General features: G+C 46.6%; 1 protein-coding gene and 1 non-coding gene across 3 annotated transcripts in view; one reads left to right on the top strand and one right to left on the bottom strand.

The window, feature by feature from the left end:
• Window positions 1-21,565, bottom strand: part of PITRM1 (pitrilysin metallopeptidase 1) — a 45,572-nt gene extending 24,007 nt beyond the window's left edge. Inside the window, exons 1-11 of one of the 2 annotated variants that reach the window (XM_053264961.1) lie at window positions 21,437-21,565; window positions 17,057-17,174; window positions 14,714-14,820; window positions 11,678-11,829; window positions 9,981-10,095; window positions 9,792-9,888; window positions 7,660-7,820; window positions 5,722-5,848; window positions 4,698-4,786; window positions 1,918-2,046; window positions 5-118 (exon numbers count right to left, since the gene is read on the bottom strand). In XM_053264961.1, coding sequence (XP_053120936.1) covers window positions 5-118; window positions 1,918-2,046; window positions 4,698-4,786; window positions 5,722-5,848; window positions 7,660-7,820; window positions 9,792-9,888; window positions 9,981-10,095; window positions 11,678-11,829; window positions 14,714-14,820; window positions 17,057-17,174; window positions 21,437-21,492 — 1,265 coding nt within the window. In that variant the 5' untranslated portion in view covers window positions 21,493-21,565. Of the gene's footprint in view, window positions 1-4; window positions 119-1,917; window positions 2,047-4,697; window positions 4,787-5,721; window positions 5,849-7,659; window positions 7,821-9,791; window positions 9,889-9,980; window positions 10,096-11,677; window positions 11,830-14,713; window positions 14,821-17,056; window positions 17,175-21,436 lie in introns of those variants that run through there. The other variant, XM_053264962.1, reaches the window with a different exon arrangement.
• Window positions 13,441-13,512, top strand: TRNAV-UAC (transfer RNA valine (anticodon UAC)). Its single transcript has one exon. It is a non-coding gene; the product is annotated as a tRNA-Val (tRNA).
• Window positions 21,566-23,361: the final 1,796 nt, after the last annotated feature.

Here is a 23,361-nt window from a genome sequence, read left to right as displayed (position 1 = left end):
TTACTCAATAACTTCATCAATGGTTCTAGCAATAATTTGCTTCACAGTTTCAATCTTTTCCTCAGCAATCCCTTGAAGGCCTACGCTGAAATAAGCTTCTTTTGTGGAGCCATTAAACCTAGGAAACACAAAGAGAGGAATGCAAACATTTTCACTCCTTGCAGCATTGCCTCCTGGGCACTGTTCCCTCTAATTTTATTTTATTTTAAATCAGTGAGCAGACTAGGTTTTCTTCTGGGCGGCAGCATCAAGGCAGTGTGTGCACATGTGCATTATTATGTGTCACTATAGATGCAAAACACACACACAGAGTCCTTCTAGTACACTCCTTCCCTTCCCATCCCACACACGTACGTGCACAAACAGTCCCTCTAGGCCAGGCCTGCTCAACTTAGGCCCCCCAGCTGTTTTTGGACTACAACTCCCATAAGCCCCAGCCACAGGGGCCAATAGCCAGGGATTATGGGAGTTGTAGGCCAATATCTGCAGGAGGGCCGAAGTTGAGCAGGCCTGCTCTAGGCACACTCACTCACACACCCTCCCTCTAAGTACCCTTCTTTCTGAGATATGAGACTGTGCACCACCCCATCACGAAGCTGCATGGGGTGGCGGAAAGCAGGTAAGGACCTCCTCTCCTTCTTAGAGCTCTCGCTCTCAACCAGGACCCAAACTGCTGCTCGAACCGCATTTCCAGCACATCCCTAAAGAAAAGCAGTGCAAAGCCCAGAAGAGGACACTAGGGTAAAAAGTAAGCCCAGGAACACAGGAATTGATAGCATGGTCACTGGAAGAAAAACTTCAGCATCCAAAATGAAAGTTTGGATACAAATTAGCTTTTAAATTCAAGACACTGAAACACACTTTTAGTGCATTTACCACAAGAATTTAGGGGAAAGAAGGCACTATTCTGATGAAGGATGAGGAGGAGTTCTGCAAGGACTCTTGATTTCAGTTATTTGTTATGTTCCACCACCTCAATACCCTCATGACTCCCCCCAAATTTTCTACTTATCTCAGTTCCAAACAAATGAATAGGGCCTGAAGCTTAACAAGCAGAATGAGGTTTGACCCTGGCCCGATTCAGACATTATGCTGTACGAGTGTACAAATATTTGTACACTTGCACATGTGTTTGTGTGAATGACTGCACCTGTGTTCATTTTAAAAGTGAACCTGGATACAGACCCTTCAGATTCATGGTACAGACAGAAGTGAACCTGGATTCAGTATGACATGTGAATGACTATACCTGTGTACACTGTATTCTCATTGTACGAATGCTGAAAATAATATGCGAATGGACCTCCTATTAAGTAATTATCAATGACAAAATAAATTCAAGTTGTGGGACCAGAAGGGGAGGAGGGGAGGGTAGACCTGACTTGAAGCCAGTGTTCTCTCTATAATTTTTTTTCATCTGTTTGAGGAATGAGTTTTGTTCTGGGTGGCAGTATCAAGGCAGTGTGCGTGCATATGCATTCAGAGTGAGAACCTTCCTGATTCAACCTGAGTGGGATCTAAAATTAACTGAGCTGACATCAGAAAATGTGCACGTGTGCACGCCTTAGAGGGAACAGTGCTTGAAACAGAATTTTCACACAGGGGAAGCCTGACATAGCAGCTGCTTCACAGCTGAAGTCTTGAGGGATCCCTATGGGAAAGCAGTTTAGATGCCTTCAACAAGGTACCTGGGCAATGCTTTCCATGTGTATTTTGTTAAGGAAGGAACACATCAGCATTGCCTCTATGTCAGGGGTGTCCAACTGTGGCCCGCCAGCTGATTTTGGCCTTCAGTTCCCATCATCCCCGGCTACTGGCCACTGTGACTGGGGATGATGGGAGTTGTAGTCCAGCAACAGCTGGCAGGCTACAGTTGGACACCTCTGCTCTAGGTGATGGGAAGAGCAACACACTTACCCAGTATCTGGTGAAAAGTCTGTACCCAGACCAGACTCGATTAAAGCTTTATAAAAGGCAGAATTTGGGCCACCAACCAAGAGTGAAGACAACAGGTTCAGTGTGAAGGTTTCAAAAGTATCGGTGATGCTAATTAAAACAAAGAAAGAAAGGGATTCAACACACACAGACTCACAATGAATATAACAAAACCCTGGGGAAATGCAATCATCACCCTTGTCCTGACCTACATGATCTAGTTAGGTGCATATACTTGCCCCCCTCTTTTTAAACATGCAAGAGAACTCACTTCACATTTCATTTTGTTTAGGGAATCTATATTCCACTTTTCCAATCAACAGAAAGTCCAGGGCAATTCACAAGAATAAGAAAAGGCAATAAAATAAACATAAAAAACAAAATTTTAAGAGCAGCAGAGAAACCAAAACAACAGGAGAGCCAGAAAATAAACAAACAGAAAGTTGCTGATAAGCCAAACAGAGACAACAAAATACTGAGAAATATTGAGGAGGGAAAATGGATCTCCCAGGCCAGGGAACTCTCTCTAGGGTTCCCTATAATCAGGATTCCCAGATATAGTTGACTATAACTCCCATTATACCCAATCTAAGGCCACTACAGCTGGGGATGCTGGGAGTTGTAGTCAACAACATCTGGGAATCCGTTATAGGGAGCACTCACATTCTTGGAGCCTCCACAGAAAAGGTCTGCTCATGAGTCACCACCAACATGCAGTTTTGTTCATCACCTGCACCACATTAGGGAAAGTCTTTCGACTGGAATGAAGCTAATCAGAACTTGTAACCCTTTTGCAAATCACTGGCAGGACTGAGCATGCCAAAACAGATGACAGGCAGTAGTAGCTTCACATCCGCCACCACACAAAAGTCACAGTGTGAATTCAACCCTTGTTAGCCCTCTGGAGGCTTACTCTCCCCTGTCTGAGCTCATCCTTACTGAAAAGGAGATAAAGTGAACAGCAGGATTCCATCAAAGGCACAACATCACCATGACAGTTGCAAACTCACTCTTCTGTGCTCTTGGGGTCCAGAATTAACCTTTTAAGAACCTGCAGTGGGATACGCAGCTCAGGTGGAGATGGCAGTTACACTAGAGCCCTATCCATATGTTATGTCCAACACATGTACAATCTGTGTGCAGTGTGCACAGGCATAGATCTCTATGCAGTTACAGTTATAAGTGTTAGAAGCCGGGACCTTTCCGATTCTGGAATGAGCCATGGTCTCCATCAAGGTAAGGCTACAAAAGCAGAAGCTGTCAGACCATAGGTCCATCTAGCTCAATATTGTCTACACAGACTGGCAGCGGCATCTCCAGGGTTGCAGGTAGTAGGGATGTGCATGGAACCGCGGTGGGGAGTCTCGAAGGCAGTGGCAGTCTATCTTTAAGAGCGGGGGAGGGTGCACTTACCCCTCCTGCTGATTTCCCCCCGCCGGAGTCCATGTTTTTCAAAGCCAATCGGGGCGGCAGCGTAACTCCCTGATGCCCCATGACCCCTATATTCCGGATATGATTGGAAGTCACCTGAGCGGTGCACGGCATGTGTGCAGGTGACATCCGGTCATATCCGGAATTCAGGGGCAACGGGGCAGCAGAGAGGTATGCTGCCGCCCCGATGGGCTTTGAAAAACACATGACGCCGGCAGGGGGAAAGCGGCGGGAGGGGGAAGTGCACCCTCCCCTGCTCTTAAAGAGAGACTCCAACCGCCTTCGCACCAGCGGAACCACTGGTTCTTTGAATCGGTTCTGTGCACATCCCCAGCAGGCAGGAGTCTCTCTCGGCTCAAGGGGTAGGCAAGCTTGGCACTTCAGCTGTCATTGAACTTCAACTCCCATCATCCCCAGTCACAATAAATTATGGTTGGGAATGATGGGAGTTGTAGTTTAAAAACAGCTGGAGAGCCAAGGTTGCTGACCCATGTGATTAGATGAATGGCCTTTGCCTATGACCTTATGCCACACTAATGTGTCCATCTTTGCAATATCCCGAGACTCTGGTGCTTTTGATTTTAAAAAGCAATACTTTCCCCCTTGCTAAAGGAATCAACTGAAAGTCAACACCAGGGTACACAGGAAGCAGCCTTATACTGAGTCAGGCCATTGGTCCATCTCGCTCAGTATTGTCTACACAGACTGGCAATGGCTTTTCCAAGGTTGCAGGTGGGAGTCTCTCCCAGCCCTATCTTGGTGATGCCAGGGAATCTTGTGCATGCAAGCATGCAGGTGCTCTTCCCAGAGCAGCCCCATCCCCCTAAGGGGAATCTCTTATAGGGCTAACACGTAGTGTTCCCTCTAACAGAGATTCCCAGATGGTGTTGACGTCAACTCCCAGAATCCTCAGCCAAAGGCTCTTGCAGCTGGGGATGCTGGGAGTTGTAGTGAAAACCTGGGAATCCCTCGCAGAGAGAACACTGCTCCCATGTGATCTCCCATTCAAATGCAAACCAAGGCGGGCTCTGCATAGCAAAAGGGACAATTCATGCTTGCTACCACAAAACCAGCTTCCCAACTATTATCCTGCATTTGAGGGGCTGGTACCCAGGTTTGCTTTTAAACAGAGAGCAGGGTGCAATCCTTCACTCAAAAACATGTACAAGTGCACAAGCAAATCTGAACACAGGTACAACATAGTCACTGAACAGGGGTACGGTGACACACATGAAGATCCCTCATTGCTGGAAGAGCTCCCAACTCAATCCTCAGCAGGAGACATGAAGGATGCTACTTTTTCTTAACTCATCGTTTCCCCATCCACATACTCTGCCAGGAGGTAGCCAACGCTGACCACTGTCTGCTTCTTAGGGTCTGTGGCAAATGCATCTGTACCACACGCCACATGGTGTTCCCTCTGAAAACGAGAAAACCAAGCGAATCAGTAAAATACAAGTCGTTTTCGCCCCTTTCAAAAATATGTGGGAGGAATATACCCAGGAATATGGATATTTCTGATTTATTGCATGTACAGTACTAGCAGGCAGGTACTTCAGAGGAAAGTGCCAAAACAGAACACACGGAGTTGTCTTGTACCAAGTCAGGCCACTGGCTCACATGCCTAATAGTGTTTACTCTGACAGCCAGCAGCTCTCCAGGGTCTCAAGCAGAGGCCTTTTCCATCACCAATCCCAGACTATGGCGCGCGGGGTGGGGGGGCACCTATATTGGGCAGCAGCGATACAGGAAGATGCTGAAAGGCACCATCTCATACTGCACGGGAGGAGGCAATGGTAAACCCCTCCTGTATTCTACCAAAGAAAACCACAAGGCTCTGTGGTCACCAGGAGTCGACACCGACTCAACAGCACATTTTACCTTTGCTGCTACAAAACAGTTTCAACTGGAGAGATCAGAGACAGAAGCTGGGACCTTTCCTATTCTGGAATAAGCCATGGTTTCCACCAAGGTAAGGCTCTAATAGCACCTTTTTAAAAATGGACTTTTGCCCACGATTTTTTGCAGTTTGGGGAATCATTGCATCCTTTGGGGGGCATTCCTGGGCACATGGAGACCCTGTGGAGCATGCCAAATTAAAGGTTTAGGGGTTTTTTGGCTGGTTTTGGCCATTTCCCCTCCAGCCTGGAACCTATCCCCTCTTTCTCCATAGGAATAATGCCTTGTTCCTTGCGGTTCCGTTACTTGCGGTAGTAGGCAAGGAATGGTACCCCTGCAAATAACAAGGTTCTCCTGTACTGAAACATATCCTGCAGATAACTATTAAAGGACAATACGTCCTACAGTTGAAAGCACAAGTGAGAGAGAACAAACATCAGATACATAAATACTCACGGGATGATCCCAGAGTTTTTGCGGTGGGACAGCAGTATTTGGTTCAATTTTCTGAAATTTACTCAATGCTTCCTCTTGGATTTGCTTCAAGTGTTGCTCCAGTGGAAAGTTACCATAAGTGAAGAACCTGTAATTTGATTCAAGAGTAACAGCTTTTTCAACATGCAAAAACCTGGATTCAAAAAAGCATGCTTGCATGTATTAGGCAGAATGGGATGATGGGAGTTGTAGTCCAACAACATGTGGGGACCCATGTTTAACCTGCCTTGAAGTTTATCTGAAACTTACTAATAGGATGCGTTTAGAAAAGGAAATATATCCATAATTCTGCATAGCTCCAGAACACTGAAGAAGTGGGCAACAGTTAACTTTCCATTTCACCAACATTATTATGAGATCCCAAATATTGCATATTTTCATCACTATATATGCTCTTGAGGCTTTCAGCAGTCATGGGATAAAAGGACAGGTTCATGTGTGGATCAGTAACTGGCTGAAGGTCAGGAAACAGAGGAGTAAGAATAAATGGACAGTTTTTACTATAGGAAGTGGGGTTCCACAGGGGTCAGTACTGGGACCAGGGCTCTTTAACTTATTCATAAACAATCTAGAAGTTGGGGTAAGCAGCGAAGTGGCCAGATTTGCAAATGACACTAACCTATTTACGGCAGTAAGATACAAAAAAGATTGTGAGGACCTCCAGAGAGATCTCTCCAAACTGGGTGAATGGGTGACAAAATGGCAAATGCAGTTCAATGTAAGCAAGTGTAAAGTGATTCACATTAGGGAGAAAAACCCCAGCTTCACATATACACAGATGGCGTCTGTGGTGGACAGCTCATTGAAAGGGTTGACTTAGTGCACAGCAGCTGTGAAAAGGGCTAATTCCATGCTAAGAGTCATTAGGAAGGGGAATGAATATAAAAATGTTAATATTATAATGCCCTTATACAAATCTATGGTGTGGCCACATCTGGAGTAATGCATACAGTTTTGGTCACCACATCTAAAGAAGGACATTGTAGAACTGGAAAAGGCGCAGAAGAGGGCAACCAAGATGATCAGGGGCCTGGAGCAGCTTCCTTAAGAGGCAAGGCTACAGTATCTGGGGCTATTTACCTTGGAAAAGAGGCAACTAAGGGGAGACATGATCAAAGTGTATAAAACTATGCATGCAGTGGAGAGGGTAGACAGAGAGAATTTTTTCTCCCTCTCTCACAACACTGGAACCAGGGGTCACCCCATGAAACTGAAGGTTGGGAAATTTAGGACCAACAAAAGCAAGTACTGTTTCACACAGCACATAATTAATCTGTGGAATACTTTGCCACTGGATGTGGTGATGGCCACCAGCTTGAGTGGCTTTAAAAGGGGCTTAGACAAATTCATGGAGGACAGGTCTATCAATGGCTACTAGTCTGGTGGCTACAGGCCATCTCCAGACTCAGAGGCACAATGCCTCTGAATACCAGTTGCTGGGGAGCAACAGCAGGAGAGGGGGCATGCCCTCATCTCTTGCTTGTGGGCTTCCTGGAGGCATCTGGTGGGCTACTGTATGAACGGGATGCTGGACTAGATAGGCCCTGAGCCTCATCCAGCTGGGCTGTTCTTATATGTCAGATTCATCTACGCCGACTGGCAGCTGCTCTCTGGTGTTTTGGATGGGAATCTTTCCCAGGCCTACCTGGAGATGCTCAGGGTTGAACTCGGGGCCTTCTGCATGCAAAGCAGCTGATTAGCCAATGACCTACCGTCTCTCTCTCTCTTTCCACTCAACAGAAACAGAAGCATAAAGAGTTTGTGTGCATGCCATGCATTTAAGTTAGCACACTGATTGCCTTGCTGGCTCCCAAAACAGAGTTTGCATTTCACTGTTCAAATCCAAGGTCATTACAGTGAGCACTGCAATAGGTTTTTTTAAAAATGCATTCCTGGTACCTTGCATTGCTGGGATGATAATGCGTGGCATGGAACTGTTTCAGCTGTTCCCAGGAAAGATCGGGGATCTTCAGTGGGTCACCCCCGGACACGACTGCATACGTGTGATCCGGGAGAATTTTGTTCTGAAGGTGCTGGGAGAAAACTCTCTCATTGTCTGTCTTAAGAGAAATACCCTTATGAGATTCAGCAACCCATGCAAGGTCATCACTACTAAATGCAAAGCTGACAGAAGTAACACCCAAACAATCCTTAATGTATGACTCAGGTGAGTCACACTACTGAACATGTCTGGCATACCATTGCCTCATTGCGGGGGGGGGGGGGGATGCAGGTTTAAATAATTTTTTTTTAATAAAAGGGTCAATCCAAGCAAAATTCCAGTTTTATGGCAAATCATGCTTAGGAAGCTTAAATACAGGGTTGGTTTAGATGTCACAAGGAATGCCTCAGTTAGGAATACGGGAAGCTGCCTTTTACCGAGTCAGACCATTGGTCTGTCTACCGCAGTATTGTCTACGCTGACTCACGGTGGCTCTCCAAGGCTTCAGGCAGGCATCTTTCCCAGCCCTACCTGGAAATGCAGCCAAGGATTGAATGTAGGACCTTCTGCTCTTAGGGCCCCACCCTGCTAAAGAGAATATTTTACAACACTCCCATGTAGTCTACCATCCAAATGCAAACCAAGGCATATCCTGCTTAGCAAAGGGGACAATTCATGCTCCCTACTGCAAAACGAGGAGGCAACCTTCCTAGAGAGCAGGAGGCTGTTAGTTCGAATCCCCGCTGGTGTGATTCCCAGAATATGGGAAACTACTATATCAGACAGCAGCGATATAGGAAGGTGCTGAAAGGCATCATCTCATACTGCGTGGGAGAAGGCAATGGTAAGCCATTCCTGGATTCAACCAAGAAAACTACATGGCTCTGTGGGCGCCAGGAGTCGACACTGACTCGACAGCACAATCTTCCCTTTCTTTACTGCAAGACCAGCTCCTCGCCTAAAGTTAAAGCCGGCCTCCATGTGACATCTCTGAGTCTTGAGAGCGCAGGCAATCCCTGCTCCCACAAGCGTCCACTTTCGTTCTCGGTTATAGGAAACAGAGATCAGGGCTAACATCCAAACCCGCCGTTCTCAGTTTATTCTAGCCTGCCTATTTAAAATAAACTGAGTTCTGTAACTTAGTTCCAACCTGGGTACAGAACTCACGCCTAATTCCAATTGAAGTCGTTAAGCTCTGTCTGGGCTGTATCACTTCGGACTGCAGACAGAGACTCACAGATTGAGCAAACATCAAAAGCTGCCGTCTGCTGCGTCCATCTAGCTTAGTGCTCTCTATACTGACTGGCAATGGCTCTCTAAGTCTTTCGGGAAGGTGACTTTTCCAGCCCTACCTGGAGACGCCAGGACTGAAACTGGGACTGTCTGCATGCAAGCAGATGAGCTACCACTGAGCTACAGCCCAGGGGGAATATCTTGTGGCAGAGAGAATCCCAGGAAGTCAACCATCCAAATGCAAACCAAGATGAACCTTGCTTAACAAAGGGGACAATTCCCGTTCCCTACTGCAACACCAAATCTCCACCCTGTGGGGAAAATCATTCCTACTTATAAGCACATAAAACTCTGCCATATACCAAGTCAGACCCTTGGTCCATCTAGCTTAGCACTGTCAACACTGACTGGCAGCTGCTCTCCATGGTTTCAGGCAGGAGTTCTTCCCTGCCCTACCTGGAGATGCCAGGACTGAACCTAGTACCTTCTGCATGCAAAGCGGATGGTCTCTCACTGAGCTACCATCATTTTAACACCCTGCCCCTTATGATATACTAGTTTTCTGTGTACCGGACACTTTTGGGGGATGGAGGGGAACTCAGTCATATGATCCCCACCTGTAGCTGTACAACCCAGATACAAATTTAGCACCTCAGTGAGAACTAAGCCTTGGCAACGCTGTGCCGATAATCCAGGCTTTCAAAAGATTACCCTTCAATCATTTCTATTCCATCCAGTTCCATCTGAGAGCTCATCACTGGGTAATGGGAAAGGTTCAAAAATGTGAATTTTGAGTTTGTTTAACAATGTATGCTCCCATAAGCAAAAACAAACAAAGCCATGAAAAAGAACTTACAAATGCTCCCTTCATTTCGTTAAATACAATCCCTTTGAAGGTTAATGGTGTCTGAGGGTCCGTTGGATTCTCGTGCTCTAACCTCCAGCCTTCCTGCCTGCATGAAATGAAGACACAGCCAATGCTTGTTGACCGTCCTTGGGATTTAACCATCACGGGCATATCTGCACCCAAATGTGGAAGACTTACCAGAAATCCAGATGTCTCAAACACGGGAAGAACACGGCATCCAGGTACACAGACAGAAGATTCTGAAAATCCTTAGGATTTTGGGTGGAAAATGGGTACAGGGTGTAGTCGCTAGCTGCATGGAAAATACATTTTTAAACATGCACATATATTAATGCTTCCTATAGTGCATGTATTATGTGCAGCACTTTACAATTTTCATCTCGCTCATGGATAGAGATGTGAAGGCCTGGGGGGGGGGGGGAAGAAACTGAGAGAAATCTGGAGGGTGGGAACAAAGTGGAAATGAACTTTTTATTTTTTTCTGGGGGGAAATGTGTCCCCCCACCACCACCTGTTTTGCTCCCGAGTTTCACACCTCTACTAATGGACAGAACCTTGCAAGGTATTAGCAATAGCAATAGCACTTACATTTATATACCGCTCTATAGCCGGAGCTCTCTAAGCGGTTTACAGTGATTTAGCATATTGCCCCCAACATTCTGGGTACTCATTTTACCGACCTCGGAAGGATGGAAGGCTGAGTCAACCTTGAGCCCCTGGTCAGGATCGAACTTGTAACCTTCTGGTTACAGGGCGGCAGTTTTACCACTGCGCCACCAGGGGCTCATCTATTACTGATTTGTAATTATAGGTGTACTAGAGCTTTTATTCTTCTGGGCCCTAAAAGTCTTTGGCTATCAGTATGAAACTCCCATATGACCAACCAAATCACTGGACCATCCAGGCCCATATTATCTATGCTGTTTGCAAGCATCCCTTTGGGATCTTAGGAAAGGAGCCTTTCTCAGGTCTACTACCCAAGATGCTTTAACTTCAAATTCTCAAGCTTGGCTCGCCAGATGTTGATGGACTACAACTCCCATCGTCCCTAGGAGCTGAAGTCCAGCAACATCTGGGTATTCAAGCTTGGGACCCCTGCTTTAATTGGAGAATATGCTGGGATTTATCTAGGACCTACAAAAGGATGTGACCCACCACTAAATATAGTCCCTCAAATTTAAAAAAGGGGGTGCATAGTCTTCACAACTCTGGGCCAAAGGGCTCTTGTATCTCAGTCCAACTCCAAGCAAACAGTTAAATAAAGCTTTCCAGAAGCTGCCGCAATAGTATCCTCCTGCATTTCTGAGTCAGTTTACTTTAATTAGTGAACAGCTAAGAGTGTACTGACTGGACATTAAGGCAGGAACGAATGGCTTTCTACAAGAGCCAGAGTGATGTAGTGGTTCGAGTGTTGGACTAGGACCGGGGAGACCAGAGTTCAAATCCCCGTTCAGCCATGAAACTCACTGGGTAACTCTGGGCCAGTCATGTATCTCTCAGCCCAACCTACCTCACAGGGTTGTTGTGAGGATAAACATAACCACATACACCACTCTGGGTTCCTTGGAGGAAAAGCGGGATATAAATGTAAAAATAAAATACATAAAATACAAGGGTCCCAAAGGGCTGGATGTCAAAACAGGGCTGCATTTCGTTTACCGGAAATCCTAGTTTTCCCAAGGCCTCAACATTACACCAAAGATTTCAGTGCCCAATAAGGCAAGCAGTCGATGTCTTAGTATGTTTCAGAAGGCTAATTCTGTGCATCTGCCCCAGTTCAACCACAGTTAATACACACACACTGTGGATTTCATCACACATATTGCTGTTCACACAGTAAAAACCCAGGAGGCTCTTTATTGTCTTGTACGCACCTGTAAACGCATTCATGAATGTGGAGAGTGATCTGTTCAGCATTTTGAAGAAGGGGTCTCTGACAGGATACTTCTGAGAACCACAGAGCACAGTGTGCTCAAGAATATGGGGAACACCCGTATCGTCCAGGGGGGTGGTACGGAACTGAACACTGTCAAGGGGAATGGGGAGACGGCTCTTAGTTTAGAGTTTAGAAATAAAATGTCATCCTACAGAGAGGGATCATTTGCTATCCGTGTAGTGACAACACAGGTCAGACCCAGGATTTTGGAGAGAATTCTCCTGTGTTGCCAGAGCCTCTGATCTGCTGCTGCGACAACCAGACTTTGCAGATCTCAGGCCTCAGCAACTGGAGTCAACCCTGAATGGGGTTACATAGGAAGTTGCCTTGCATCAAGTTGGACCACCAGTCCATCAAACCCAGTATTGTCTACTTTTAACTAGCAGCAACTAACCTCTCCAAGGTTTCAGACAGGAGTCTTTCCCAACCCTACCTGGAGATGTCAGGGATTGAACCTGGGCCTTTCAGCATGCTAAGCACATGCATTTGTGTTACAGGCCCAGTCCCTAAGGAAGGCAGGGCCAAACCAATGCCCCAGACAGTACTTCCTGTAACTCTGCACCAGGAAATAAGCCCCGGTTGCCTGCCTGGAAGGTGCTCACAACAGCGTGGTTTCCTCCCTACCCCCAGAAACTTGCCAAACTCAGAGCGCAGCAAATGTTTCATCGGGTTTTAATCAACATTCTTTTGCGTAGGGCATCTAAGCTGTCATTGCTAAAGCCCTGGAGCATGTTTTACTCCGACCTATGCATAGACAGGCTAAAAGCTGATCTATATCACAAATGAGTGAAGTGATGCTAGAACTATATCAAAAATAGTCTCCCAAAGTGACCCACAGGCAAGGAAAGGAAAGGGAGTGGAGGAAAGAGGTAAAGGAGGATAGATCAGTTTGACAGGGCCAGAATGGGGATGGGCCTGTAGCTCAGAGACAGAGCATTTGTTCTGCACGCAAAAGGTCCCAGGTTCAATCCCTGGCGGCATCTCAGGTAGGACTGAGAAAGACTCCTGTCTGAAACCTTGGAGAGCCACTTCTAGCCAGTAGAGTTAATACTGAGCTAGATAGACCAATGGTCCAACTCAGTATAAAGCTGTTTCCTATACAGAACTACTACTACAACTATTTAGACAGGGTCTCACTATTTGCAGACTCACCATCCACATTTTTGCCTATCTCCGGGTGTCTAATTGACATATGCTTTCATTCTCCACGGATACTAAAGGGTTAAAGCCCATGTATCCCCAGTTCCTAGAGGGCCGGAAGTGACCCTGCGGTCACTTCCTGCCACAATTTTGTAGGCATTTCTAAGCAACTTGTAAGCTGGAGCTATTTTGTGGATCACTGCTGGTTTTTTAAAAGGCATTTTTTCCATGCTTTTTCATGGTTGGGGGTGGGGGGATTTCGCTGCTTGAGGGCATTGCATGGCTCAAGAATGACACAAGGAGACCTCACAGAGCAAGGTGTTTTTTCACCCGTTTTCCACCTTGTTTTGGACTCGGGTTGCCATATTCTGGCTTTCCAAATATGGGTGCCTAATTTGCACATGCTTCTTTCCCCTAGTGGACCTGCTTCTGAAGCTACATCTAGCCTTCAAGTTGATCCCTTCCCTGACAGCAGATCTTTGCTCAAGGAAATGCCTGACTCTCCCATGTCTCCTGTGGATGGGTGAAAACACTTATGTCTCTATGCTGTGGATTGGGGATGGGGCTGTAGCTCAGAGGTAGAGCATCTATCTTACATGCAGAAGGTCCCAGGTTCAATCCCTGGCACCTCCAAATAGGGCTGGGAGTAGGGCTGCCATATTCTGGCTTTCCAAATCCGGGTGCCTAATTTGCATATTATGTAATTTGGCTTGAAAATAATTTTTGAGCAGAATAGTGACTGCCCGTTTTGCTGCATAACTCTGCTTCTACAAGGGCTAGAGCTTAGCTTTTTAAAAGAAAGAAAGAAAGAAAGAAAGAAAGAAAGAAAGAAAGAAAGAAAGAAAGAAAGAAAGAAAGCAAGCTACAATCTGGGTGGACTAAGCAATCTGGGTGAGATGCTTAAAATCTGGGTGAAACCCAAAATTCCGAGGGGCATGGCAACTCTATTTTGGACGTTTTTTGCCCTTTTCATTCATTCCAGGAACCTAATCCCCCTTTCCCCATAGGCACAATGCCTCATTACTTGAGGTTAGGGATGTGCATGAAACTGGTTGGCACGGTTTGGTTCAAGTCTGAACTGAACTCGAACCAGACCAATTCGGTCCAGCACTCCCTTGAACACCCCACCCCTCCAGGTTGGGGGATGTTCACAAGCTTTTTGTGGTTATCACCTGTCCTCCACCTCTAGGGAGGCAGATGTTGCCAAAAAGCACTATGAGGATTCATCCTGAGATGGAACTGATGGCCAAAATGTGTGGGCCTAACTCACAGACTATTATTCAGAAGTTAAACTATCTTGAAACCAAGCAAAACTGATCGCATGTGTATCCCACCATTCAGCCGAGACAGGAAGAGAAAGGACACATAGAAGTCCTCAAGAGGTTTACAAGGGTCATGGTGGCCCATAGACCAAGAAGCTTAGAAAACAAGAGATCCTTAAGAGTGCCATATTCTTAGAAGTGCTGTCATTTAAGAGAACGCCTTCTTCACCATGAGTCCCATCGCCCATTGAGATCATCCGGAGAGGTTCGTCTGCAGTTGCCACCAGCTCTTGTCTGGTAGCCACACAGGGCCACACACACACCTCTGTCTCCCCAAGACCCAGGAATGCACTCCCTGCTGGATTAAGAGTTTTCCCATCTCTGACAGCTTTTATAAAGTACCTAAATACTTATTCTTCACCCAAGCTATTTAATTTGAGTGCAATTTTAAATTGTTTTAAGGTTTTTAATTTTTGTGTGTTTTAACTTCTTTTATGTTATTGTACACCTCCCAGAGTTGAAGGTTTGGGGCGGTGTACAAATGTGATGAATAAATAAGTAAATAAATATACCTGAACAGATTATTGGAATCTTCTTTTGCCACATGCAAATACTTGGCCCCAGTCTTTTCATGACTGAGCTGAACAGTACTTAGAAATAACTCAGGTACAGCTGTCACCTGTGTTGAGACAAAAATACACACTTTCCTGTTAATAGCCTTGTCTATAAGTCAAGCAAAGTTACGAGTCCATGCTAAGTTTTTATTATGTCCATGTTAGTCATGTGGGGCACACTGACAGCCGGCAAGGAAACAGAACCACCATTTTCTTCTAGTTCAGAAAAGCTTTCCTACCAAGGTGCTTGGAGACCAACCTTACCACTGAGGGGTGACCAGGCTATTAATAAACTTGTGCTAATGTTTGCTAACAGATGCTCCATTCACTAACAGATGCATCCAATAAAACAGTATTTATGGAGCCTGCAGCATTAAGCCCACCAAAACAAGGGAAATTAAGAGGAAAATCAACGCTAAGCATTTTGTGATTGGAGATAAAGATCTACAAACCTCTGGGAGGGCCAGAGCAGACGCTCTGCACACAGAAGGTTCAATCATAAGACTGGCTAATGGGATGAATCTGTTTTAGCAAACACTGCAAACGCAACCACAAGAAACCAAATTTTGACCTAAACATCACAGACATGCACCAAAAGTCACACTGCAATAGCTCTTGGCAAACTTCTTAAACTACATTTTTGAACAAGTCCTCCAAGGGAGGCATCAACTTTAAGTGGGGAAAAACATTCCAAAAGAAAACTCTTAAAATTGACCTTCCTGGGATAAACAATCCCGCCCCCCCCCCCCCCAGCCTAATAAAAGTGTGCCTGTGTTCACAGAGTGGCTCGAACTGTATGCATCCGGTAAGCAACTCACATGGAAAGAACAATTACTCGCCCCAGGAAAAGAGCTCATAGCAAGAGCTGCTGTTAAATGTACACAATCAGTTCAAACCAGAACTGCCAGCAACTTCAGTACTTTTCCATTAGCTGTAAATGTTACTCCAGGAATCAGAACACAGGCCACGCAAGAGACCCTTCTGGCTCCTCCTTGGCCAGCCCAGGGGTCCACAACACTTGGCTGGCCTTGGTAGACAGGGATTATGTAAGGCAGGGCTGCACAACTTAGGTCCTCCTGCAGACGCTGGACTACAACTCCCATCGCCCCCGGCTATTGGCCACGGTGGTTAAGTGGTCATCCTCAACTCTATCCCTCCCTGAGTTCTCTGGCTTGCATAGAGGACCCAGGAGAGAGCCAGCCTCAGTTCACACCAGGCTTTGGAGATGTTTGGAAGCTGCATTAATCTCTCTTCCAGCTTTGAAGGGTCTCTAGATCCCAGCACTGGGGTGGGGCATTTAAGCCAGCTGTTTCCAAACTGTTCCAGAGGACTCAGGGTTCACTGGAAGCTCATTGAGGTTCTTCAAGGAGAAGACCAGGAATAGCTGACAAGCTTCTCTGAGCGTCTGCTTTCATGCTGTCAATCTCCCCCTGCATTATTCAGCCACAGGGCAGTGCGGGGCATCCTCTGTGGTGCACTCTCAGTTCATGCAACACACAGTGAAGGCCAACAGGCTTCTATAGGAGCTAACTGCACAGCCTGAAGCATGTCCCAGAACCTACTGAAAGATGCCAGTTGCATGTAGGGATGTGCAGAACCAGTTCGTGACTTGTTCAAGTGGTTCAACTGCAAACCAGTTCAAGCTGGTTCGTCAAACCAACTGGCCCAGTCAATTGGTTCGACCGAACCAGTTCACTTTGGCACAGTTCAGTCTGAATTTGACCCAAATTCGGACTGAACCACGCCAAACATTCCATGCACACACCTAACTGCATGCTGACCTCAGGGCTTCCTGAACGTAAAAAGCACAAAGACCTCCCATCTGGTCCAATGTCTTCAGATGCTTCAGAGCAGGGATTCTCAAAGTTGATGTTAACATTGATGTTAACAACAAAGTTGATGTTAGACAACAACTCATGTGAATCCAACATCATCTGGGAGTCAACTCATGGGAGTCCAACATCACATTTGAGAACCCCGACCTTAGAGAACAGCCCCAGAAACCCGTAACTAGATAGTGGGTGACACCTTTTGGTCATCGAGGCTGGAGCTGACGAGAATTGTAGTCCAACATCATCTGGGGACCCAAGTTTGAGAACAACGCTCCCTGTAACAGGGATTCCCAGCAGTTGACTACAACTCCCACCATCCCCAGCCAAAGGCCACTGCAGCTGGGAATGATGGGAGTTGTAGTAAACAATACCTGGGAATCTCTACTACAGGGAACACTGGTTGAGAACCCCAGCCCACAACTCCAAGTAGAGGGTGACAGTTGCAGATGGCAGCAATAAAAGACAGGACCTGGTTAACTGTGAATCCATGGATGTGGTCTCCAGCCTTGTACTGTAGTGCCCTTTCATTAGCAGCACTGCTTTTCCACCTCCACAGTCTTTGATTGAAGGATCTCGAACTATAAACACTTAAAGACAAAAGACAATATTTGTTTGCTTCAAGTCAATAATAATGGATATAAAAGCATTCAGTAAACAAGTTTCCCTCTGCCACTTTCTCTAAGGACAAACATAGGCGCTGATCTTGCTGCACATTCCCCATGCCAGAGATCCAAGGACAGTCGTCTAAAAGCTAGCATGGTGTAGCGGTTAGAGTGCTGGACTGTAATCAGGGAGACCCGAGTTCAAATCCCAGAGTAGCCACACCACTGACTGAGTTGCCCTGGGCCAGTCACAGAACCTCAGCTTAACCTACCACACAGGGTGGCTGTTGGGGTAAAATAGGGGTGGCGAGACCATAGAGGCCACCCTGAGCTCTCTGAAGGGAGGCAGGGTAAAAATGGAATAAGTAACACGATGACAAGCAGTGCCACCAGAGCACAAAGGACAATCGTTTTTGGAAAATGGCAATGTTATGTTTGTGTCTGCCTAAGGGTTTTTTAAAAGACTCCCTATTTTTTAAAAGTCTGCATAAGTTTTTCATTTTTAAATCTGTCCAATCCCCTTTTAAAACCATTCAGGTTGGTGGCCATCACATCTGGCTGCAGCAGCAAATGCCATAGGTTACATGTTGTGTAAAGAAGTACTTCCTTTGGTCTGCTCCTCTTAGGGAACGGGGCCATAGCTCAGTGGAAGGGCACCTGAGGTCCCAGGTTCCCTCCTTGGCAGCATCTCCAGATAGGGCTGGGAGAGACTCCTGCCTTTACACCACCTTGGAGAAGCTGCTGCCAGTCAGTGTAGACAATACTGAGCCAGATGGACCAATGGTCTGACTCAGTATAAGGCAGCTTGCTATGCATGAGAATAAGCAGGTGCTATCGGTAAACTGGAAATTACTACTATGGGTATTTGTATACCACTTTTCAACGAAGTGCTCAAAGCAGTTTATACAGAAAAATCAATAAGATGGCCCCCTGTCCCCAAAGGGCTCACAGTCTAAGACAGACACCAGAAACAATCGCTGGAGGGGTGTTGTGTTGGGGTTGGATAGGGCCAGTTGCTCCCCCCCCGCTAAATATAAGAGAATCACCACTTTTAAAAAGGTGCCTCTTTGCTCAAATTCAGATTAGGAAGGCATGGGTTAGGAAGAAAGATGGCAAAGCAATGTTTCAAGAGCAGGGGTGCTTAACCCAGGATCCCTGGGGGCCCCTGAGGTAGGTGCAGGTGGCCTGTGGAAAATCTTTGCTGCACTGAATTCAATTTGCTCCCTGGTGAGCCAGAAAGTTCTTGGAAGTAACTGTTGTCATTTTTACTGGAGTCTTATAAAAATATATCACATAAATGGGGCTGAGGTCCACATACTTGAGGATCTTGGGGGTGGGCTGGGGATGGGGAAAACATTAAGAGCCAGCTCTTCTAGAATGAAGAAGCTTTTTTCTAGGTGCAGGCCTAGAAAAAAGGAGGATATCATGTTTCTTCCAGCATATAGCATCATGGGCTGGAATAGCCTTAATGACCATTTAATCCAAGGATATGCAACCTTGGGTCTCCAGCTGCTGTGGAACTACAACTCCCATCATCTTATTGTGACTGGGAATGATGGGTGTTGTAGTTCAACAACAGCTGGGAAGCTAAAGCTGTCTGCTCCTATGACTACCAAGCAAGGCCATTTACACACATCTACCCAATACCTACATAAACTATGCAGCTCAATGCAGACAACAGCAAAAGGATATGAGAGTAGCCCTGCTGGAATAAATCTAAGGTTCTGTCTATAGTCCAGCATCTTGCTTCCCACAGCATCCAATCAAATGCTTCCAGGAAGTCCACAAGCAGGGCTTGAAGGCAACAGCCCTTTCAACACCACTTCTCCCCCACATCTGGTATTCAGTGGTATACTGCCTCTGAACATGGAGGATCCATGTAGCAAACACCCAGAGTTAGGAGCCCAGAGTGAGGAAGTAGGTGCATCATGTGCCTACTGATGACTGACCAAGCAAACAAGTATCTGATGGAAACATAAAGAGCGTGAGCAACACTGGAGTTGGAAGGAGGTGGCTCAGGGTCTCTGAACAATAGTCTCCCCTGCTAACTGAGCAGAGGGGCAACTTTGAAAAGTGGCGATTCTCTTTATTATGTATGTATGTATGTATTTGATTTATATACCACCCTTCCAAAATGGTCTTTACTGAGCTCTTTACTGAGCAGGGGGAGAGCAATTGGCCTTATCCATCCCCAGCACAGCATCCCTCCAGTGGCTGTTGCTGATCTTATGTTTCTTTTTTTGTTTGTAAGCCCTTTGGGGACAGGGAGCCATCTTTGTTTATTTTTTATTTCTCTATGTAAACCGCTTTTTGTTGGAACCTTTTTTGGAACTTTTGTTGAAAAGCAGTATAGAGATATTTGGAGTAGTAGTAAGCAATGGGGTTGGGAAAGAGCAAGATCTCCATCCCCAGTGCTTCATAAAACCCATCCACCAAGACTTCTAGAGAGAAATAACTCCACCAAGGACAAAACTTCCCCAACACACACACACACCAGGAAGTTCTCTCTAGGTTTATCAGGGGCCACCATGTGCAGAGGGAAGACACACACAAGCCAGGCTTCAGCTCCCCTTGGGTGGCGACTATCTTGATGCTGCAGCAGAGCTGAAAGCCACAAAACAACAGCCTGCATAAATCGAATCACCCAGCGCCTTTTTCTTTCTCCCTCTAAGCGACCAGACTTTAGAAGCAACCTTGCAAAGAAAGAAAGCAATGTTGGCATGCTTGGGGACAGGCTGTGCATTGAAAGAGAGGGTGTCAGGGCTCAAAACATAATTTGGGAGCGCCTCCCCCTTTTCCTAGCCCACATACAGCAAGTGAGAAAGGCACTTTCCACATGCCCAGAGGTTCCCTCCACACAAAACCCTGCAGCCTAGCGTTGCCAACATCCCATTGCCTGAATAAGGGACACCTACATGGGTGGGCGGTTTGTAAGTGGGGGTAATTGGGAGCCTGAATAGCAGTGCTGTTCTGTGTGTGTTTTAACCACTTTCCACTTAAAACTAGTTACAGCTTAGACAGCTTCTCCTCTGCTTATTGGTATAACCACAGTTAGCCCCACGGGGTGTGAAATTTTGTTTTCTAGAATGAGAAGCGTTGTTGGCTTCACACTCAAACACTTCCTACTAGTTACCATTTACATGATTGTCATGATCTTGGTAATGGTAAATTATTACTCATCCTAGACGGCTGTTAAGCCACTTAATGGAGCAGTGGGGAAATGACTTCACTAGCAAGCCAGAGGTTGCCAGTTTGAATCCCCATTAGTACATATGTACATATATCGGGCAGCAACAATATAGGAAGATGCTGAAAGGCATCATCTCATACTATGAGGGAGGAGGCAATGGTAAACCCTTCCTGTATTCTACCAAAAGAAAACCACATGGCCAGGAGTCAACACTGACTCAGTGCACACTTTACTTTAGATGGCTGTTAATGTTTTTGTCAGTGTCCCCAATATGGGGGGGAGGCAGAACCACCTGAGAGTACTCTGGTAGGGAGAAAGAAGAGAAAGGAGTTGAAATGTGTACAGCAGCAGGATCCTTTAAAACAGGCTTCCCCAAACTGCAGCCCTCCAGATGTTGCTGAACTACAACTTTCAGCATACCCAGCCACAAAAAATTATGTCTAGGGATGCTGGGAGTTGTAGTTCAGCAACATCTGGAGGGCCGCAGTTTGGGGAAGCCTGCTTTAAAAGCACAGAGGGAGAGACAGAATTTGAAGTAGTAGCAGTAGTAGTAGGTGGTGAGTCAGCAGCATGCCCTGAACGATCACCCCACATCTGCCATATTGAAAGAGAGAATTTCTTTGCATGATGATAGGCTTCTTTGAAGACTGCTCATGATCACCACTTTTATTTCATTGTTAGTGAAAATAAACTAGCTTGATCATCTGAGCCACAGTTCAGATGAGAACCTTCTCATTCGCTGAAAAGAAGGAAGACAGTTTGGGAGCATAAATAAGGGGCAGACAGTTTGGGGCTGAGATAAGGGGCATCCCTTGCTAATGAGGGACTGTTGGGAGGGGGAGGGTGGGGGCGGCCCGACTCCAGCCCTAAGCTCTGGGGCCCGAAACGACGATCCGTCCAAGCTCCTGACTCAAAGATACGGAGGCGGGGGATGAGGGAGGGCTGATGACAAGGGGTCTCTGAGCACGTGCAGAGTGCCGAGGAGAAGCGCGGCGTGGTTAAAGTGAGCGAGCCTAGGCCTTGCCCTCCCCGCCCGGCCCCACCAGCGGCTGCTCACCGGCCGAGGCTCCTCAGCGCCAGCCGCCGCCCCGCAGCGGCAAAGCGGCCCCACATGGTCCAGCCACGCGACCTTCCCGGCGGCCACCACCACGAAAAGCTTGAAGCAATGGCCCCTCCGCCGACACGCATGCGCAAGACTCCACGGAGTCGGCGCGCAGGTCCCTCCCTCGAGCGCCGCGTAGGGGCTGCCGGCTGCACTGCAGGCGCCGTCCTGGGGAGCGCCTGCCGGGCTGGAGGAGAAGCGACGAGCGTCTGTTGCAGACTCGGCCGTCCATGCTCAGAGAGCTCCGCTGGGAGATACTGCCTGCTTAGCTGCTGCCCGTGCACGGCGGCAAACGGGTTTACTCAGAAGTAAGCCGCAGTAACTCCAATATAACTTACTCCCTGGTAAGTGTGCTTAGAGGTTTCGCTTTATAGCACACAAGTCAGGTCTACTTAGAAGTAAGTCGCAGTGCGTTCCGTAGAACGTCGTTGTCCCTTGTGAATGTGGGTTGCAGGCTTGCAGCAGCTCAATCCAGCCAAAATGTCTACTCAGAAGTTCAGTCTCACTGAATTAATAAGGGAGTGCCATTGGACCACATTGAGCCAGTGTGGTGTGTTAAAGTGTCGGGGAGAGGCGATTTCAAATCCCCGTTCAGCCATGAAACTCCCTGGGTGACTCTGGGGCAGTCAATCTTCCCTCAGCCTAACCTACCTCACAGGGTTGTTGTGAGGATAAACATCACCTTGTGCACCGCTCTGGACTTCTTTGAGGAAGAGGGGGATATAAATGTACAAAATAAATAAAAATAAATTGAATTAAATGAGCCCTATTCTCATAGTGCCTAAGAGTTTGTTTTCTTTTCTTTTCTTACTTTTTTTACATTTATATCCCGCTCTTCCTCTGAGGAGCTTAAAGCAGTGTACATGGTTATGTTTATCATCACAACAACCCTGTGAGGTAGGTTAGGCTGAGAGATGCATGACTGGCCCAGAGTCACCCACTGAGTTTCATAACTGAATGAGGATTCGAACTCAGGTCTTCCCACTCCTAGTCCAACATTCTAACCACTACCAGTTCAGCCTTTGTTCAACTGAGCAAAGAGGCACCTTTTAAAAGTGGTGATTCTCTTTATTGAGCAGGGGGAGAGCAACTGGCCCTATCCATCCCCAGCACAGCATCCCTCCAGCGGCTGTTACTGGTATCGACTTATGTGTTTGTTTGCTTAGATTGTGAGCCCTTTGGGGACAGAGAGCCATCTTATTTATTTATGCAAACCACTTTGGGAACTTTTGTTGAAAAGTGGGTATATAAATATTCCTCATATTTGTGTGGCCCAACAGAGCCTCTGCATGTCTACTCAGAAGTCAGTCCTGGTGACTTCACTAAGACTTACTCCCTAATAAGTAAGTATGCTTGAGGTGCAGCCCTGAGGCCGCAAGCCTAAACATCATGATGGGACACAATAGAAATTGCTGCTGCGTAAATATGCACAAGATTGCACTGCTGATGTCTAAACCGTAGCCCCTAGAGTGTGTGGTAGCCAAAAGAGTGTGGCAGGGAGTAAGCAAGCTGTTAAGAGTGGCCCGATTTGGAAAAACAGACTTGGGAAGAACTAACCTTGGGTTTGAGCAATAGAACCTCTTTTCGGGGTCCCAGAAAGAAGCCCTCAAGGAAACGGAATGGAACGGGTGCCCTCATACTAGGGAATTGGAACATTTCCCTTCTTGTAATCAAGTTAGTAAACCTGTATGTCATTTATGCAATGCTCCTGCATAGGAACAGGGAGGGAAGATGTGACCGAGAGGTTCACGTGGATAAGACAGTAAATTTCTTCTGGAAAAGTCTGTATGGTTATGTGCAGAAAGGCAAGTGTATCTCTTCTAAACAGCAATGGGACAAATTGTGGAAATGGACATCGGACGTAACCCGCCCCCCCCCCA

Source organism: Hemicordylus capensis, chromosome 6, assembly GCF_027244095.1.
Source record: "Hemicordylus capensis ecotype Gifberg chromosome 6, rHemCap1.1.pri, whole genome shotgun sequence".
Lineage (NCBI taxonomy): Eukaryota > Metazoa > Chordata > Lepidosauria > Squamata > Cordylidae > Hemicordylus > Hemicordylus capensis.
The sequence above is the reverse complement of the archived record's forward strand: the minus strand, read 5'-3'. Positions and strand labels throughout refer to the sequence as shown.